Raw genomic sequence first — 21,402 nt, 5'->3', positions numbered from 1 at the left:
ACCGATACCATCGACGATCGTCCTCAGCGTTCGAACGTTTTACTGGAACTTTTACCAGCCGAGAGATACACCGTTGGACGAGTATAAAATCGAACAGATCTGAATTAAACTCGTGAGATAACGGGGGTAGAAAAATTGAAAGGGGGAGAAGGGTAGTCGATCCGTCGAGAGGAAGAGGGAACGTTCGAGGATCGTCGCGATCGTTCGTGTATCGTCTGTATTTTAAGGGAGGAAGGAGGCACTCGCTTACTTGTGATCGAGAGTAGATCGATATCCACGATCGAGGGGGAATATTCGTAAAGAACGGACCGTAGACGGTGCAAGTCAAGTGCCTTTTTCATTTCTGTTTCGCGGGGCTACGTTGGTCCCGCCCCTCTGGGCGGCTCCTGGCTCCCGGAAGGACCCTCTGCCCGAACTGACGGACTTCTTCACGCAGTACGAGCTCGCACCACCGCCAGCAGGATGTTCTCGTCCTCGAGGGCTTTCCCGCCGATTCTCTTCGTGGCGCTCTTCGCCTGCATCGGTGAGTGGCTTCTTATTCTCTACGCGTTACCTTCGCACGCGCGTCCGTGTGAAACGGAAGTCGCTAATTTGGAGAATGACGTCGTTCGTGCTCGAACTAAGTTCCAAGTGTTTTCGAACAATCGCATTCTCGTGCTCGATTGTAGATGTAGTTATATAAACTGATGGCGTCGGTCGATTGGACGACATCGCTCAATTTACTGTATGGTACTGTTAGTTGCATATAGATTATTGTGTTAGAAATTACTTGGTACGTCTAAAGTTTGTGTCCCGCATGTGAAATGCTCGGCTGGTCGTCAATTGGAGATCGTGCAAGAGGCAAGTTGGGCGCGGACCCGCACAAATCGATCCCTTCCGAAGATCTCAGATTGATGCTGAGGGGATGGAGTTGCACATGTGGGACGCGAGTTTAAAGTTTGCAGCATCGCACTGAAGTTATGGTACCGATGTATAACATGTCGTTAGCAGAGCTAGCATAGTGCTAGCTTTTTCTCTTTGCTTAGTAAGATTGTTCTGTTCGACGTTTCGAGAATTCGAGAAAAATGACACTTTTTACTGATAAGATTGACCGCAAAGCAGAATCTTAGTCTCTCTGATAAATTAGATTGCTTTTAAATCTCACAAGAAAGCGTATAAATGTATGTGGTGCGATTCGTTTTAAGAAGAGTGTTGAAAATCGAGGTAAAGATAGGATATTCTAGATTATAAAGATGGCAGGCTAAGCGCAGTAACGCAGCGTTGAATCGAAGTTGCTAGCTACTTCGACTTTCGATGGAGAACGGTTTTTCTCGACGAGGGGGAAGGCTTTCCACGTCAGTAACCGATAACGTCGAACAGCTTTTAATCGAGTATCGAGTCAAGTGCCCAATTAGCGCGACTCATTGTTCACGATCGTTCCCCACGTTCGCGAGACGTTTCGCCATAGTTTCGACGCTGCGAAACCACCCCCGGAAACGGTTTACGCATCGGCTAGAAAATTCGTAAAAATCGAGAAAAACTTGGAAAAGCTTGCTCAAGACTTTTACCCCTTGCGCTAAAATTTCTTCAGTATCCACAGATATTGTTGTACATTCATTTTTTAAATATTGCATCGAATTTGAACTTCTATAAATAATATTCTTGTTAAAAAATTAATTTCTAAAATTCTGAATTTTAGAGTCGTAAAGGGTTGAAATGAACCTTTCTAATGTCTTTCATTTGCCTGTGTATTAAATTGCCCAATGAGCTTCGCAAAGACTCAGATTCAGATCTGAGATTTTCAGTACGTTCAATGTGTTTATTAATCGTAATTTTTGGTACGATTTGGGCGTTTACTCTGCGAATCACAGTAGCACATGTTTTCCGCGCGATAACCGAGAAACTCTCCGCAGTAATTCAATATAATAGTCACGGTGCACAAAATAATTAGAGAATTAGCCTCTCTGGCGGAACTACCAATATTTTGATAGCCACTCTCGACGTACAATGTAAATACCGGCTGGAAATCGTACGCGTTAAATATGCGGCTCTCCTTTCATCCCCGTGTTTGCTTATCCTACAAAATCCACTGCGGCTCGTTAATTATTTCGGTCGATGTATCATCACCATTAAACGCAACGTTTCCGCCACCTTACAATTTATGTAACCTTTCAGGAAAAATCACGTTGAACTATCTGCGATCCTACGGAAGTAGGAGAATAACTCGTGAAATTAAAATTCTTTTAAATTTTCCGTGCGAACGTGATTTTTTTTCATGTGAAACACATTTTATTCGAAAGCGTCGCTCCCTTGTATCAGGATGGTAATTTTTATTGGTCCATCCTGTATAATCGACTTTTGTCAATTTTACATCGAAAGGTCCTCTGTTTAAAGTTAAATTTTTTTTTCTTGTGAATGAAGGGAATTTGGAATAATTATTTCATTACATGCCTTCGCGAGGAAAAGAGTTCGTTTCATTTGCATAGATCGACAGTTTCAACTGTCCCATATATATCGTGTACGGTGTCACAAACGTTTGATTCACCACTCATTAAGCATCGCCAGTAACAATCGTCGAGCACGGAATATTCCTCGTCATCCCGATTAACCCCCCCCCCCCCCCCCCCCGAAATCCACTACGCTACATTAATTATTTCCACCCATCGCTATCGTTAAACGGTTCGATTATCCATTTCCCACGGAATCAGCGCTTAAAACGTGGTCAATCCCTTGCATTCCTCTCCGTTCACCCTCGTCCTTTTCAATCGGTTCGCCATGGAGGTTCTCCAAAGCCAACGCATCTAGCTGGCTCAACCCTTTGAAAGTAAAATTCTACTTGCACCTTTTCGATGCGATTTTTCATCCTGATCCAAAGAGCAAGAGTATAAAATCTGTGTAAGTAGATCATTCGCATGCAGATGTTGTCGATTTCGTGGCTGACTCTGACGGGACTCGCACCACTTGCGACGAGGGTTGACTCTCGATAGTTTTTCATAGATCAGAATTTTCAAACCACCGTGGCGAAACGCGTCGATCACCTAACGAATAGCATTATTCCCGAGGTGAAGTTTACGCTTCAATCGAGTGAGTCGCGAGGCGAGCGGATAGGGGCGGGTCTAACCGAATTTTCGGCTGTCCCACATTGCGAAACCGGGGGTGGAGACCTGGTCAGGAAGGGGTGAACGGATGGAATTAGGCGAACGATCAAGCCTGCTGTCTCGCGAAGCAAACGTATCTGAACAACACGAACTGTGTGATCGCTGTACAAAGAGGAAGAGTCTTTCTTCGCCTTTTAATCGCTCATTTTGCGAAAAATATACTACTTTTTTTTTCTTATGACAAAGATTAACACGGTTAGGTATGTAACTTTCAATTTACACGACGTTACAGATGGTTAAACAGTAGGAAGAATCTCATCGCTGTCGAAAGGTGGTATTTACGATTTCCATTTCGACTTTAGTATCGAAGGAAACGAGCGTCTTTGGGCATGGCAAATGAGCCTTTTTACGGGGCAGGATTCTGTTCTCGACGTAAATCGCGCGATTAGGGGATCTTCTTGGACAGATGTTGAGGTTCCATGAATCTTTATTCGAGCACCGATGCTCTCGTAAAATGAACAGCGAACATTGCTCGATAAAAATACGGGGAATCCTCGTGACGAGGAATTTATACTTCATTGTCCAATCGTAGTTCTCAATGCGACGAATGATTGCTCCCCTAACTCAATTCTGATAGATTGACACGGACGATTTTTGTCAGTCGCGTCGACGAACGGGACGCACTAATTAATCAGAGGTACAATTGTCGACGAAATCGGTCAGACGGAATCAATCGCAACATACTTATCCATCAGTCTCTATTGTTCCTCGAGCGTTTCGAAACGTTCGAGCCGCGGCTGTTAATTCTCTCCATCCGTGAGACGAAACTTTTCCGCGGAATAATGGAGTCGATCCGTTGTATCGCCTTAAATTGACCGTCTTCCGGCGTCAGCTAATCCGGAAACGCGCGGGTACGGATCACGGAGGTTAGGATTAAGGATCGCGGTGCTCCTCGGACAGGAGCCAGGCTGACACACTTTAAGGGGCTGATTCTGGGAGGCTAAGCTATCGCTAAGTATGGCAATTTGCAAAGTGGAATTATCGGGCCACCGTCTCCGTTCGAGAATTCACGGCGGAATAACGCACCCCTATACTTTGTACACGTTCGGATAAGGGTCTTCACTTACCTTGAGGATTATTATGGTTATTAATAATAACCCTCGAGTGGTGGAATTAAATCGTTGTCGTAGCCCTTTGAATTATTAAAATCGTCGGATTTTCTCGGGGGTAGTTATCATAATGGCAACCTCCCTCCAACAATGGATTTTCCTGTTTCCATTGGCTTTGATACTTAAACCAGAGGGATGTTTGCACTAGAATTTTGACAAGAGCCAGTGACATAGGTGAATCGTTATTCCTTCGAGTAAGTAAAAGGATCTAGCTTGTTACATATGCTTGACATACCAAGTCCAAGATAAAGTACCCTAACAGTAGGAACAAACAGATTGCGTAAACGCAAGTTGCTTCAATTAGAACGCATCCAGTCTCCGAACCTCGAAAAAAGAAACCAAATTATTATCGACAGAAAGAAAAGGGACTGATCTAGTTACGAGCTATGGTCCCCACGTCTTGCTCGAGATCTTTGCGAACTGACCCCGCACAATGCGACGCTTTAACGCCGATGTTTCCCTTCAGCCAGCCAATCAGGTAATGGAGGCTCGTGAAAGGGACCGCGTTTTTTTCTCTCGCCCACTCTTTCGCCTCCTCGTCCATCTCCTCGCTCCATACCGCATCGACGTGCATCTAATAAGGGCATGAATATGAAGTCCCTAATCCCAGCCCGCACGCAGACACTTCACCGTGGAATTTCCTCTATTCAGAGGGGTAATAAAGCGTATGCGACGCCGTAAATACACGGGGCTGCACCCTCGCGGACCTTTATCAGTTTATTGGAGCTGGAAATCTGGAATTTTGCCGGTGGATCGACTGGTTCTATCCCAGAATACAACCCCTTTGTGCGCGAACAATCTGAATCTGAGATTCTACTGGCAGAGTCTCTTCGATTTCATAGTGATTTTTGTAATCGAATCAATGTTTATTACGATGTACCGTCTGATCTATCGTGCAACGGGATCCATAATTCGGAGAACAAATCAAACAGAACGATGACCAGCCAGGCGTCGACGATCAAAGTCATGGAATTATAGTTCACAATGATTTCGCGAATCTGCTGGCCCGTATACTGTTCGATAGGGGCAAGTAGCCGCATAATCAGGCAGGACATCGTGTGCGTACGTCCAGAGGGGCGGGTGTTTCGTGCGTTTCGCGGTTACCCACCCTCTCTCGACCAACCCCTTTTCATTGTTCCCGTCTAGTTGCTCGTGACGATCGCGCGCGCATGTCGATAATCTTCCCGAATGTGCCTATTATTTCATTCGAATCCCCGGCTGTTATCGGCCGCCGACAGCTGAAAAGGCTCGTCGTGCCACCCTGAAAACGGCGAGCAGCCTGTAAGTCAGCGTTTTCAGCGAAAAATCCGGGAAAATGATGGGGACGTTCCTTATCCGTGAAAGGCTGAACGAACATTCAGTTTCTCAGGGGGTTGTAAATTTTTGCGTTAGACACCCCAACTGCTGTTCAGGATATCAAAATTGTACGCATGGCGGGTATAAAAAAAAAAAATAGAAATTGCAAACAATGCTACATTTCTTCCCGCTCTCGAAGGTGACATAAAAATTTTCGCAAGAACTGTATTTAATGGAACTATTAAGAAAGAACCGTAAAAAATTTTAATGGCGACCGTTGGAGAACAAGGAATCATCGTAAAAATCCGAGGGGTTTTATGCTTTACTCTCGAGGAGGACAGGATGGGGAACGTGTCGTTCCTCGTTACGAGGATCGTTTTATTAAAGGATCGAGCAATTTCCATTTCCGCGGTGTCATAAAGACATACGTGGGGGAACCAAGAGAGCGTCGAGTGCGGTATCGTGAAGTTTCTCGAGGGCGCTCTAAGGCGTGGGCTCGAGGAGAAAAGGACTCGTGGCGTCTGCCGCCTTGGTCCCACTGTTCGTGGTCTTAATTTTTAATACCGTGTGTTCAGTTTAATGGGAACGCGCGTGTGCGTTCTCAGCGCGGTGTTGTGCACATAGGTGGACACTTCGTGAAAAGAACCAGCCGCTTCTGTATAGAGGAAGCTCGAAAGAATTGTAGGGCAAGTAACGAAGGGGAGCTTTTTCTCTAGTAATCTTGCAATTCGTAAAATATCGCGGAAAATATTCCACACGACGTCACGAAAATCGGTAGACAATCCTTCTCACGTAGAACACAGGATAAACAACGAACGGGTGGGATAAAACCGAGAATTGGCTTCAAAGAACAGGCTCGCCTGAAACGTGCAGGAAGTGCTTCTCCATCGCAGCAGGAAACGTCGATCGCCTTCACGGTTCGGGGACCACGACGGTAGCTAAAATTACAGTAATTTTTCTCTGCTTTGAAAGCCCCACTCCGGCTTTGTACCGTCGCGTCCTTCCTGGTGGAAAAGCGCCACGAATCCGTACGTGAAATCGGCGCACCGTGTCCCGGGATCTTCTTTTCGCGCATCGAGGCGTGGGGTCGCGTGAAATTGAGCCTGTTACAAATGGTACGCGCCGCTTCAGCGACTTAGAAGCATGCCAGGATCGGGAAACACCTTTTACCCGGCCGGGTTCCTCGTTCCCGTTCATGGAAATAATCGGAGGCATCGAAATGCTCGAAACAAAGGGAGATACGTCGTAGCCTGCAACGAGGATCGAACAAAAAATAGGAACACCTACAAATCCACACAGTTTCATGGATTAAAAAAAATGAATAAAAACGAATCTCACGATAATATTAAAGAATAATTATATATTTCTGCGGCAAAAAAAGATTGCAAAATTCATTGTACTTAAATTCGCGAGAAATTAATATGATCTTCTTCAAAATCCATTCATTCGATTTTACTGAAACGTTCTATCCGCAATGAGAATGTTTCAAATTTTTGCCGCACTTTTCCTCACCGCTGTGCGTCCGGAAGGATCCTTTCACGGAGCAGCAAAGAGACGTAGAAAAGAGGCGGAAGGCTCCTGGAAGCGGTCGGGGGTCGAAGATTCCCGGACTTCATTCACTGTTACCGGAATGAAACGGCGGATTTTCAGTAATTGGACCGCGTCCTGTATCAATGAGCGTTGCTATACGTGTGTGTGTGCGCGAGCGGGCGCGGGCGCATCCACGAAATTGAGCCGGTCCGAGAAACTTTTCAGACCTCTTCAGACTGGATAAGGTTCGGTGTTGGATGGTAGATTTCGAAAAGTCGACGTTCTCGTTCGTCTGCGGCTACCAGAGCTCGTCGATTTACGAACTTTCCACGCGTTCTCATCGTGATCGCTCGCGGTTCTCCAATCACTGTAGGTACGATAACGAGGTTAAAAATCTTTGCTCGCGCACAGACGTAAAATTAGCTGTCTAAACAGTCGACCATTCGTTATAAACACCGATATAGAATATCAGACGACACAGAAATAATTATAGAAAGTTTCATCATCACTTTGGCGGTTATATCAACCTCCAACGAGGCGATGATTGTGTACAAGTTCACAGTCAGCGATAAATATGATGCTGGCAATGATACAGCTGGCAAAGCGTCGAGGCGATGACCAAGTTTCCAAGCTGCAACTTGAGGTAGAGACTGTTGAAGGGACGCTGAATGGAGGCGCGCAAGATTCTTTTTTTTTTTTATTTATGCGCTTTTAAGAGGACAGCCTAAAAAAGCGACGAGAGCACTCGCTTCCTCTCGAGAGATTCACACGTTCGCGCCTGGCTCTCTCGCATCTTTTTCACACGTGAACCCGCGAATCGATCCGTCGAGCGGGAACGCATTCCTCGGATTAAACGTCCCCGCACGCGCGACCGCCACGTTCGATCCTTAAGTAATCGAAATCGATGCGAATATTGTTCCTCTAACAGCGAGATAAAGTATCGAGAGGCATCTCTCGATAGAGCAGCCCATTTCTGGCTCGCATCATCTTTAATGTTTGATGAAGGATAATAGAAAAAATGGCCGGAAAGCACATCCCCGAAAAATGCCCTTCCGATCGGCTAGGAAAGTTCGATTTCCGCGAGGAAATGGACGCGACCCAGTTTCTCGCGGTGACCACGCGTCATCCGTGTCGCGTGCGTTCTTCCGCTCGTGTCCTGCTGCAGATCATGGCAACGCGTCTACCTTCGACTTCGACTCGTCTAGATTTGCTTTGCCCTGGTGTCGGAACGCGATCATCTTCGCTAATCCATCGTACTTGTCTCCACGCACGATCTCATGATCGCTACACAATTTTCAATTCGATTTGGATAATCCTAGCATTTCTTTATCGTTATTTTATTCAATTCCACGTTGTTCTACATCTTTCGTTGTTACCTGTATCCACAGTTTACTCCTTCCGGATTCACCGCTGCAAAACTTCATCCTTTTTCATCCAGATCTACGTCTAACGTACTGTTTCCACCGGAACCGTACCTACTTCCGCCAGATTTACGGTTTCAATTCCTCGAAGCATTCTCCCACCTATCGCCAGCAAATATACTGGCCTCTGCTACGATCTCCCGAACCGTCTACCAGACCCAGCCCCTGCGAGATCCCAGATGTTACCAGATCTACCCATTTTACAATCCGACCTACCTTGAAATTCTTCTACGACCGGTTATCCGGTTGGACGCGCGAGTAGAATTTGTTCCCAGGACCATTTGACCGTCGATTCCAAGGGAGAAGGATTACTTAGTAATTGCCGGGAGCAATTAAGCGAATGCGTTAAACCGAACGTCTCTTATCTTCTTCGAGGGTGGCGTGAATTTTATTCAACGGGGTTGGACGGTGTCGTTAATAGCGGGAAACTTTGTTACGAGCACTGGTGCCAGGGAATTCGTCGTTGAACGGGATCGTTGGACAGCTGCGCGTCAGATTCGCCTGGATTTAACGGCTGGCGGCGTCTAATCCCCTCGAGGGATCTTGATATGGGCGATCTGATAAGGCGACAGACGTGGGAACGGATTTTCTTCGCGATCTGTCCAGCGAATTCATTAACCAGACTGCCTGGTAATTTGGTGCCCTCAGACGATGGGGACGTTCATTGTTATCGCAGCGATCGTTTGGGGGAAATTAGACGAGCCAAATTGCTCGTTTGTGGGTATTAAGGGAACTCATGGTCCTGACGCCTTTTAGATTCAATTCGTCGCCAAGTGGAGATAATATTAAGTGAATGCACCGTGATAGAAATAGTTGTTTATGTTTCAGTTAAATATAAACGTTGTTCGTGGTCTGTTTTCCAATGTCTCCCTTAAAATTTCGTAGCCCTACGATTAGTTCGATGATGAATTTGTTTGCGTCACCAGTTGGATGGCCCCGATTGTACCCAACCCGCCTCCTCATCGAAGCATCCGTGGATTTTATCAAATTGATTCGAACGACCGAATAAATTAACCATCCCCGCTCCAGATGGACGCGATCGCCTCCGCCGGGAAATATTAAATCAGTGGACGGATCATCCCCTGGCACGAGTTTCTCCAGCTCGTTGCCAATCCTCCTTGATGCAGCTCTCTGTTATTCCATTGGACAATCTCGAATGAGATTCTGTTTACGAACCACCCCTGCCTTTTAAAAAAATTAATTTATGCAAGTAGTCCATTTAGTAGTTGAACACGTTCGCGTGCGTCGAAAGAATTGCACAGTAGGGATTTTCGACGAATATAATAATAATAATATTAAATCGACGAGGTCTGGTTTCAGCTCTTGGCGTAAAAAATGTTTGACTCCATTTGCGAAAGTAAAGTTGACCTTCGCGTGTCCCCCACTTCTCCAGCTCTGAAAAGATGACTCCCTCGACTAATTAAATAACTAAAAAAGAAAAAGTCAGCTCGAAATCGAGGAGCTCTCGCGCGAAATAATATAGTCGCGAGCTTCGTGGGAAATTCGATTATCAGTCGAGAGATTCTTCTGCCCGAGCGATCGACTTAGCGCGGCAGGAGCCGGAGGATTGAAACGCGGGGGCGGTCGAACGAAAATGGAGAATCAGGGACGCAGCGGACGCGTCACGATACGCTGACCTATTAGCTTAAAGTAATTTCCGTTTAATTTCGCAGCTTACGGCCTCGTAAGCTACTGGCCTCCTTTCCCACCCCCTTCTCCGCAGTCCGTTTAACGAGCCTTTAATCCCCGAACGCCGGCGCTAATAATGTTCGAATAATGAGCCGTATTTCATCCGAGCGAGTGTCTTTGGTGCCGCGTGTCGCCGTGTCGCCGATGGATCGTGCCGTTTTGACGATCTCGGTCAGGATCCGCTGTTGATGGACTGTGATTTGATGAATTTCGAGTTGCGCAACGCGGCGGATTCGACGCCGCTAGCGGAACGTGTCCGTGTATGGTCAGACGCGCGGTAAAATAGGACAAATGTTACTGTCAATTATATATTTCCATCGTTCGCGAGAGAAATTCGAAAGGGAATTATTGAACACGCGTTAATACTTGCAAAATTTTCTTAGTTCAAAATCGTGGGGGTAGATTCGAATCTCCCGTGAACTTTGAATTTGGACGAGTAGATTGGGTCAGTACTGTCAAGAATTGCTTGGAATTGATACCTTGCGACCCCTACTTCATCAAGCCTCCACGCTCTTAGCAGTAATTTCCAATATTTAAAAAAAACTGCAGAAGAAATCGCCGATACGAGTGCGTCGACGATGCCTTCTCATCGATCCACCGCTCTTGAGCAACCTTAACACGAATAACGTCAACGAATAACGTTATTAACCGAGAAAGGTCGAATTTGCTCTAAAAATACCCTCCTGGTTACCGTGAGCCAGCGTCGAGTGAAAGTTTTCGAGGCTGCTCTACGATAATTGATCGCGTTCGAGTAGGACGTAGGAAAGATCCGGTGGAAACCTTCGCCAGTCGTTTAATTAAGGAATTATATTGGGCAGACGGCGTGGTTCCGGTCTTCGTCGTCCAGAGACAATTAGTATAATAATTAACCGGACGCCGGTGCGCTGGCGTGATTTATGGCAGGCAGAGTGTTTCTACGAATGGATTCCAAGTCGCGCAGCTATCTGGTGTCATAGAAATTATGATATAAATTTAGTTTGCGTGGCCAAGATTGTTTGCACGAATGCAAATTGAAAATCGTGACTGATCACTCGAAGTCACGCGATTGTGGGGTGTCGTTGAAGACTCGAGGATGTTTAGAGACGTCGTTTCCTGTGAATTTTCGTCACGAGAGAAGAGGCTCGTAACACATCCAAGTGAAAGATGTAGTCGTAGCTGCGAAATCTTTTTCTTCCGTCAGCAAACGTCCCCCTTTCCGGCAGGAGTCTTCCGATGTCTGTCGGAAGTCGGGACGAGGCTAAAACAGGAAATAATGGCTACCGCGACGGGGGACACGGGACCTCCCTCGAGACATTCTTCCCACGGTGAAACGTGGTCCTCTGTTGACTCAGTTATTGGGCGAAGGGGATACATACTTGTGTTTCTTTCAGCGAACACTGGAATTGCAGTGTTTGTTCTTTGTCGAATTCGCAGCATGGCAATGCTTAGGGCATAGATACCGTTTGCAAATGGGGTATTCTTCAGAAGTATCGCATGGAATATTTATTGGGTTATATTTCTTTCAATTTCTCTTATCTCTGCAAAGAAGAATCGCAGAGCTAACGAAATGTCCGCATGTCGGATTTATGCTTTGCTTCCTCTACTTAGATTCTCTGCGCTATTGAAACGCAACAGATGATGCTTTATTCGAACAATTCTCCGCTCACCATTTATCATTAAATTTAAGTTTCTTTCGTTTTTATTCGATTCGAAATACCTTCCTCTATCAACAATAAGTTGTTTTAATACATTCTCTGGAAATGATGGCTTAATCATTTTCAAACACGGAAGAAAAGCCATCTCTCTTAATTTAATCGTCGCTCGAGCATCGCCATTCTCCTCTCTCCTCTCAAATATTTATACTTCCCCCGAAGAAAATTGTCTTCTAATTTCCCGGACGACCGACGAATGTAAAATGAACATCCCGTTAAACGAGGGATATCCGCCCTGCTCGCCGTCAGAATAACCCCATCGAAACGGATAACGAAGCTGCTAATCCCATGGATCTTTCAGATTATTCCGCGAAATTTCTTCCCAGTTAAACCTCCTCCTTTTCTTCGCCCATCCACCACCCTTGAAGGCTCCGTTCTGCGGAACAGTAAGTTACTGTCAGCCGCCAGTCGAGCCCCCGTAAAACGCTTCCACAGACTTATTTCCTGCGCATTATCCAACGTCCACCTTTTATTCCCTCGCGTGACTCGCGCGATCGTTCGAGCCAGCCAACGGTGTTTTACGGGACCGGTAGCTGTTGATGAATTTCGCCGTCGTAACCCAGCGTCGATTAATTATGAATTAGCCTGCGCGCGAGCCGGACGCGCGCCGAAATGAATATTTATGGCGGGGGAAACGAGGCTGGCCAGAGGATTAGGGTGACTTTTTTACGACCAACTCTTTATGCGTCAGTTGATTTTCTGCTTTTAGTTATTCTCGCCTTTTTATGGTGTTTCAGCAGGGGACGCTGAGCAATTTTTCCGAACTAGTTTATCATCTTTTCGACAGGGCAGCTTTTTTTTCGTTATGCAACTCTGTTTAGAATTTTTTTCGTACACGTAACAAGAGAAATAATTCAAAGTCTCATAAGTGTACTGTGTGAAATGTTTATTGAAGAAGAAACGTCCTCGCTTCTTTTATCGTTGACCTGTTCCACTTGTTCTTGGTACTTAATGGCGCGCGAGAAAAATTCTTCGAACCCATTACTTATCGTTCACGCGACAAAGGATTCTTTACTACCTTGAATAATGAAAAATAAGAAGAACTTGGAATAATCGAAAAAGAGGAACCTCGTTTCGAACCTGACCGCGGACGGTGTTTCCACTCGAAGAAACTCGCCCCCTTTCTGTGCACCTCGCATCGCTTCGCGGTGTCGTCCTGCTCCTCCGCGGATTAAAAATCCCCGCAGATTTATCGCGGCCGCCCGTGCGTTTCTCAGCGTGATTTACGACGAGCAACCGGCGAAGAATCTCGAATGCCCTCTTTTTTTTTTCTCTCGAGGCTGCGAGACCGCGCTGGGAACACTATGCATCATCGATACACGGGGGAGGAATTCGTGACAGAGATTTCCGGCCGAAAATCCCTCGCGGTTGAAACTTTTCCATGCTTTCTCGTAGGAAAACCAGAGTGAATCGAAGCTCGAAATTATCTTTGATTCTCGTCCGCGAGAAAATGGCAAGTACACGTGAGAATTGTTTAGAGAAATTGTAAACTACGTTAAATATTATTAAATAGTCTAAGACGTTTTCGAACGGATATTTTCGAGCAAAAGGAACGTGTTAGGCTGGCTTCAATCCCGAGAGTTTCGTGTACAAACGATAAGCGTTTAAAAAGACTGCTGTTCGAGATAAGGGATTCTTTCACGGTATTCTATAGCTGTTTTCTGGCGGACGTTTCTCTTTTCCGCATGGAAATGCCGCTGATCCTTTTGTGTTCGCGTCTCCTTTCGAAAAAGAGGCTTCGCGGACCGTTAAAAATCTTGAAATAAAACAGCGGCTTGCATAGAAGCCCTGCCGTGCGTTTCACGTGAATCTCTCTTGCGCTTTGAATAAGAAGTTTGATTCGCAGTCGGACACGTGGCCGCGAGAGTACGCCTTTTCGAAGGAAATTTATTCGAAGCCGCATTCTCCTCGCCGCACGATTATTCGACTTCAGACACTTTCAAATAGTTCCCCAACGGCTTATAAACGCCCGTACTTTTTTCGTCGAAAAACTCGACGACGTTCATAAATCTGAGATGTCGCGAATTTTCGTATTTCCGCATCGAGACAGCGGAAGCTCTACAGAGAACTAGCCGTTCTGTCATTCTTCAAGCTGCTTCGAAAAGTTATCTCGAAGATGACTCTCGCAAGTTCCGCGTACTTTTCCATTCTCCGTTCCCACGATAGAACTGCTTGGAATCTGAATAAAATCTCCATCCATATCATTTTTCGACGTTACCAAAATATTCATGATCTCGACGATCAACAGCGTACTTCGCAACCCTTAACCACGTTCGCGCGCCTCCGCGGGGGATGAAAATGCCCCGTCTTAATTTGCATCGAGGAAAACTCGAAAACTCCCTGAAACTGCATCGTCCGCGCATCAGAGCAATTATTAGTTGGAGGCAATAAGTCATTTTGTCTGATCTTCTGGGCTCTCGCCTCGAGACAACCACCCCCTCGCAACATCTGCGCGAAACTTCTCTTCGTAATATTCTTACGAAACTCGGAATATAGGTCGCTGGTCGACTGACGTCGTTAGTGTCTGTTATCGATGTTATATTTATATTAATGCGTCGTTTATTTTCTCGAGCGGACGAAAAGAAGGGCGGCTGTTCGCGGAGCGTAATCAATTTTTCGGATCCTGTACACGGGCTTGTTATTAAGGCGAGCGTCAGGCTCGCCACGATGAAACCGGTGGAAGCGTTCCCGTTATAAATAACGCGGTAATTTAGCGTCCGTTCTGTTCCGCAGAAATGTTTCAAGAAATTTCGGTCGCAGCCATTAATTTTCGTTCGCGTCGTCGTTGCGTTCGTACGAAAAGGAGACCAGTGGTATTGGTGACGGCAGTAATTCGAGGGCGACGCTGATGACGTGGGTGAAATAAAAATGCTGGAAAATTGGATAAGTAGATACGAATTTAGCAGCTGAGATAATACTGTCTAGAGGCGGTATTTTATTTAGCTACGTTGGGTAATCAAACGTCTATTCTTAGATTCGAAATATGTGATTACGTTTTCCTAAGTTCTAGATATCTTCTTCCATTATATTTCATATTAATACAATTTTAATGTAACCATGAATCTTCTTCTAAATCCACTTCATCGTGGTCGGAAAAAAAAGAGAAGAAGAAGAAGATCCAGAATTTTCCATTTCTCATCGCACTTGGCGCTACTTAACCTTAAAATCCCAGCATCTTTCATCACTGTCCATCATCGTACCCGGCGATGTTCCTAATTCGCGTCGCGGTGTCCCATCTTGCAGTTTCCATCGCCCACTCATCTCGCCCCGTTCACTCCTCGCTGGCTTTGTTACGTACACCTTTTTTCATCCGTTCCTTTTCGGGCGGAAAGCGGTCACCGTGGCCGTCCGGTTCTAACGAAGCCAGGGCTCGACACGCAGACCAGAACGAAGGGTGATTTCCAGTTGGTTTGCGTGGGTGAGCTTACAAGCTCACATCATTAGAGTCTTTGTGCGACGGCACGAGAGGACGCTTTCAGTTCGTTTCACAGCCTCTCAAACTCCGGCGGCATAATTTTTTTTTTTTCCTTTTTTCGCCCTGCCCCTGCGCCGCCATTGATACCCGTCTCTCCCTCCGCGACCACCCCTCGAGTGGACCGTCAGGGAAAATCATTACCGTACACGACACTGCCCTTTACACGAGAACACGGTACACCCCCTCCTCCTGTTATTTTCTCCACTTTCACAATCTACTTTCCCTTTCACTCGACGAAATTATTATTTTCGACACCCAAAGGGTTGATCGAGTGCTCGCGTTGATTCGCTGGGCGAGGGTGACACTATCTTTGCCAGTGGAGAGATATTCCTTCCAGAGGGATTACAGTTCGACTTTGCGTTCGCGTTGAAAAGGATTGAAACCATCTTTCGAGGGGTCGTTCGATAATTCGTTTGGTTGTTAAATATGAAAAACTTGAATGAATAATGTTCGATTGTATTACCAGTAAAATGCAGCTGCAATTCAGTTGAATACGTCGCGGGAGAGTAACTTGGAACGCGGTCAAAGTTGGCCAAAGATCGACAGTAGAATACCATCGTGCGGTATCGGGCTGGGTTCAGTAGAATGGTCGCGTGTTTGGCCAGCCAGGCTGCAGCAGAATAGATTTTGTCAAGTATTCATGAGCGCCAGTAGAACTCCACCGTCCATAGCCAGACACACTCGCGAGTAGAGTTGTCTAATTAAACGTCGGCTAAGGAGTTTAGGATGGTGCTTGGTCGGACGCCTTTAGAATATAATGCCCCTGATATTCAACGCGATATCACGAGATACACTCACCTCGCTTAACGTTTAATTACACGTTGTTTCATTAATTAAACATCCTGTTTAACGTTGCAAATCGTTCTAATTTTTTTCCTCATTCTAATTGCAACCACTTGTTGTCACGCGAATTCAACGCACTTTCAAGGTATTCTAAAGGAACTCTTCAATATCGCCACCCTGTTTTTCATAGCTCTTTTTGCGAGTCGTCAGCGAGCACACTTTTTTCCACGTTCGGTAGTTTTGCGATTTATCCGTCGATAGGGGCGAAGTAAATCTGCAATTCAAAAGCCGGACCACGGTTAGACGCGATTCGAAGGGGTTCATTAACGATTCCGCGGCCTCCACTTGAGATTCCCTCCGGTTGTTTTGTCAGGACGGAAATTAAACGGCCGAGCTGCCCTTTAATCCTAGCCCCTACCCTCTCCTCGATAGTCGACAATTTGGATTTCCTTTCCGTGGGACCATATCAGAGTTCCAATGCCTGTAAATCCTGTCTTCGATGCCAGAGGGAAACTTTCTCGGATAGCGATCCCGCAACCCCTGGAAAAGTAACTCGATCCCTTCCCTCCTCTTCCGCCCCCTCTGCCTCTTCCTTTTTTCTCCCATCCTCTTTCTCGTTTCTCCGATTCGGTGTCTCGTTTCCAATTTTTCTCGATGCGATATTGCGTCGCGTATTATGAAGCTGGATTCAATGAAGTGGGGATTAAGGGGATCCTCGCGTCGAGTTATCGATGCCGAGATTTAAGTGCTGGGAGGGATAGCTCGAAGTCTGCTCGCGATTCATTGGATTCCGAGATTGCATCGCGATCCTCAGATTCGTAAGAGTATAACAGGTTCTCGACGTTCAGAGGACCACGTTTTGCAACATGTTACGTTACACTGTCACATCGACACATTATTTATCGATAAGATAAAATTGCACGTCCTTAAAAGGGTTAACTGCTCAGCTGACCAATCACGTTAGCGGTAACCAGTCGAGCGACGCCGTGATCGGTGAACTAGAACACGAAGCATCCTCGTTGGACGCATGCTAGTTTGTCATTTAAATAACGCGTCCTAAATAAGTGCTATTTAAGCCATCGGGAAGCTGGCTGCGATACTTGCTACTTTACGTTGCCTGTCGAGCGGAAAGAATCCTTCCTGCCACCACCCTGCAGAGGGAAGTAGAGCGTAGGTTTTATTTATTTAGAGGAACCATTCGAAATACAGGTACGTCCACGTCCTCTCAGTGGCCAACAGCCCGTAAGCCATCGCGTTTCCAGAAAGGGGTCGACTATCACGTATTCCATTCCTTAGAACGTGACAGTGGCCGCGGGCACTCAGGCTCCCGTCGTTCCACGCGGGGTTCTCTTTCGTTCGAGCCTTACGCGCTTTTGTCGCCCGCGTCCCCCGTCCCCGTCGCCCCATTAGTTCCTTCTTTCTCCCGTTGTTTCTCGGTGCGCGGGCCGTTAATTAACCCCCGACACTCCTTGATCCGTCCATTGTGGCGAACGTTCGCATCCACGTGGCTGGTGGCCGCGTTGCTACGTGAAAAAAAAAGAAAAAAGGAAAAAAAAAAAATAATCAGCCCCGGGCTGCGCTGCGTATCCGCCTCCCTGTTTGCTCTCGTCTTCGCCCCGAGATCATCGCTGCGCGTTGTGTGGATTGCAAACTTTGAAGTCCCTCAGGTTCGAAACGTTTCTCGTCGGCGAAGAGAATCTCTTTTCGCGAGCAAAGTAATGCCAGTCATGAATTCTTTTATTACGAGGTTGTTTCTTTTTTTTTTTGTTTTGTTTTAAGATGACACTCTGTATCTTGGAGTCTAATTCGAATTAATTTCGTAGATAAAATATTCGAAATTGACCTGATCGATCTACTCGTATTCCACGTCGAGTGTAACTCCGAACAAACGAGGTTTTTAATTGCAATCTGGAAACGATTCGAGGAACGGGCGAGGCCGACAGGTAGAACAGAACGCTCGGGGAAGCAATTAATTACTGTGATTACACCGCATACAGCACCGGGACGAAAGAAACTGACGCCATGCAAAAACCTTGTAGCCTCTCTTCAAACAATCTCGCGTGGCGGGACAGCCTGTCCGTCTCAGTGGTAACCCGTGAAGCTCGTTTCTTTCTCTGTTCCCCGTAGAAAACGGATCAACGAGGTTCTATAAAATATGAAAATAAATATTTCACGCTCGCGAAGATCGTTCGCTGGCAATAAATTTGCAAGAGGAAATTTATTCTATATAGAGACGATATTTTCTGGAACGAGACAGAAAAGTGTGTAATAGACAGCGTTAGAAGTGTCGATAGCATCCCCTTTACGCGTTCGCGCGAGAGGTTCGACTTTTCCCGATTTATTTCCCGACGAATTTCCGTGGGAGTGACGAGGAACGGCTGGCATTCCTCGAGATCCGTTCCTGAGTCTCTCGCAGCGTTCCGCGTACAGAGCAGAGGGTGTGGGGCACCGGGGGTGGTCGCATTGTTAAGCAAACTACTGGCACTCGAGCAGCGTGTATTACGTGCTCAAACGCTCGCGGAAAAAGTGTGTAAACCCTTTCGAGAAATGGAGCAACGAGCTGAGACAGAGGTTAGAGGGCGTTAAGATCCGTGTCGCCGCCTCTTACCCTCGTCATCTCCCCTCCTGGATGCGAGAGGGGCTCGTTCTACTTAACCTTCCGGCCTTCCTCCCTCGACTTCGCCCCAGACTTGGCCCTTTCGATCCTCGCGTGCTATCCCGTTCGCGGATGCTGACGTGCCACGATGGATATCGATGGAAATTCGTCGAGCGATCTCTCTAAAAGTCTCGCCACTCCGTTGTGCACGCGCGCGCGAACGGAGACAGTGAAACTGGTGACATGTGTCTCGGGTAAATCGGCTTACGCGTATATACGTTCAACCTTGAAAAGAGAATCTCTGAATGGGGATTTCAAAGCAGTTTATCGCCGTTTCCATGAATCCCCGTTTATGCTGATCGCAAACTGGCGCTTAAAATTAATTGAACTTCCGCGACGAACAGGCGGCAGATGGAGCCAATCACTGTCCCGACGATAAGCACAGCCGAATTTCCAACCTGGCCCCCCCCCCCCCCCGCCCTCTGTAATCCCATCCATTGGAAGTTGGTCCTTTTGTTCGCGGGAAAATTAGCGAAGTTGCGCCGGTCCAAGCGGATAAAGTGGATAAAGTTCATCCGGGTGGCACATGCTTCGCAGCCCGACAAAATTTCACGGGCGACCCCTCGCGAGTACGTCGTGGCAGCTTCCCCCAACGGCTTTACGGCCGTAGAAAATTCCCCAGCCGTCAGTTTACGCGCCGCTCACGCTGCCTCCGGTGATCCCCTATTTGAATATAAGAGGAGCTTCTTTCGGGTCAAAAACGTCGTCGCTTGCGCGGCATTGTCGCCTCGATCGAGTTTAGAGGACATTCGAAAATCGTCAGGAAGCTTCATCGACCGATATATCAATAGAATAATTCCTTTTCCAATTTAACCATTCTTAAGTACATCGAATATCTCTCTATTGTTCACGAAATGGTCACCCAAGATCCATTTTCACTCTATTACGATATGTAGAGACATTTTGCACTCCTAACCAGAGGCTATTTCTTTGACAGAGCTATACGTAGCCATTCCACTTTCGCACCCTCTGCACCCTTCGCAAATCGCAAAGCCAGTACTCCGTACTTCGCCACGGACGAGGTATCGTGGCTCATCCTTTTCCAATCGGAGAAGAGAGACAGAGGGAGCGTCAAAAGAGCCGCGAGCGAGCTCACACCCTCTGCAACAATGACCCAGCTGCTCGTAATTATCGGGGCGAAACGCTCAGGGTCGCAGGTCCCGCGGATTTTTGTTCCGAAATCGTACTCGGCTGATACCCAACGGCAACGGTTGCGCGGTGGAGAAACGGAACGTCGGTGGATTAGCTGGTCGGGAAAGGAAAAGGGACACGGGTTCGCGGGGTTGGGGTTGGCGCGACGGGGGAGGTCGCGGGAAACGCTGGGAACTCGGCGGAATTGGGCTTTTGAAGAGTCTTGCGAGCAGCCAGTTTTGCTCTTGACACTCGTTGAAATATTAGAGTGCGAGCACGTCCGATTCAGATTAGCAGCGGCCCGTCTGACTCCTGCGTTTCCGTGGATTTCCATCGTTGAACCCCGTCCGTGCACGCTGCCCCGGGGACAGGTCCCCTTTCCTTCGTCTCTGGTCTTCCCTCTGACGACTCTCTCCCCCTTTTCCTCATTCCTTTTTTTATTCCTCTGTTCGCCGCTGCAGTTAGGCTGGATATTCTCTTTAGATCTCCTCTTTTGGTGTCCACTTTTGCTGGGCGAACGCGGTTGATCAAAGGTTCTCCGGTGATTGCAGAGGACGAAGAGGATATCGGGACTGTTTCTGCTGGTTTGATTAATACATTTCTTTCTTTTTTTAATTTTATTCAACGTTAATCTTACTCGAGATCGTGTTGCATTAGGGTTACGCGCAATTTCGTAAGGTTTCTGGTTCGGTTTTTGGGTTTCACGAGGATCGTTAAGAGTAATCGTTCCTCGATCGTAAATCAAGGAAGTAATAAAAAATAGTTGTCGGCGAAATGACAATTTCCTTGCCTCCGGCGCGCGAAGAATTAGTGGCTGACGTCAAAAGTCCGTCGAATTTCCCCGGCAGCCTCGTCCTCCGCTTTTTTATCGAGTCCATCGATCGACGTTCACGCTCCAAAAAATTATTCGGTCACGAGTCAAGGGACAAACGCGGCCAGAAGGATCTCTCTCAAGATTGATCGTCACTTTTTCGCCGGTGTAAAATCGATCGAACGTTTCGATCATTCCCAGTCGAAGCTTATAAATCACCGCGCGGCCCAAACGGTGGAGAGTCAAGAGAATTAACAACTGGTATCGACACGCGGAAATTATAGGAGAAAATTATTGCGTGTGTTATGCGAATAGTAAATTTAGTAGGGTATTTGGAATTTTCTTCGAGGCTGCGCATTCGCGAGACGTCGAAGAAAGTCGATTCGAGCGATGAGCCGCGAAAGGAATTATTATATCAGGTGTCAGGAGCAAGACCATTCGACTACAGTGGCCCGCGTCCACTGTCTGACTATAATTGTCTACTCCACTGTGTTTGTACTCCGCCTAATCTGGCTGCTGGCTCCCGTCTCCCTTATTCCCGGTCCAGAGCACAAAAGGAGCGAAACGAGATAAGAAAAGAAGCCACGTTGCTTTCACCGGGGAGTGCCTTTCACTCTGCTAGTTGCACCCCATTGTTTTCCGCGCTCAGAAACGAGGCATTTTAAATATTCTT

General features: G+C 46.8%; 1 protein-coding gene across 1 annotated transcript in view; it reads left to right on the top strand.

The window, feature by feature from the left end:
- Window positions 1-231: 231 nt before the first annotated feature.
- Window positions 232-21,402, top strand: part of LOC143428406 (uncharacterized) — a 64,203-nt gene continuing 43,032 nt past the window's right edge. Inside the window, exon 1 of the mRNA XM_076903242.1 lies at window positions 232-523. Within this exon, the coding sequence (XP_076759357.1) occupies window positions 463-523 (61 nt within the window). The 5' untranslated portion in view covers window positions 232-462. The remainder of the gene's footprint in view (window positions 524-21,402) is intronic.

This window comes from Xylocopa sonorina, chromosome 10 (genome assembly GCF_050948175.1).
Source record: "Xylocopa sonorina isolate GNS202 chromosome 10, iyXylSono1_principal, whole genome shotgun sequence".
In the NCBI taxonomy this organism is placed as follows: domain Eukaryota; kingdom Metazoa; phylum Arthropoda; class Insecta; order Hymenoptera; family Apidae; genus Xylocopa; species Xylocopa sonorina.
The sequence above is the reverse complement of the archived record's forward strand: the minus strand, read 5'-3'. Positions and strand labels throughout refer to the sequence as shown.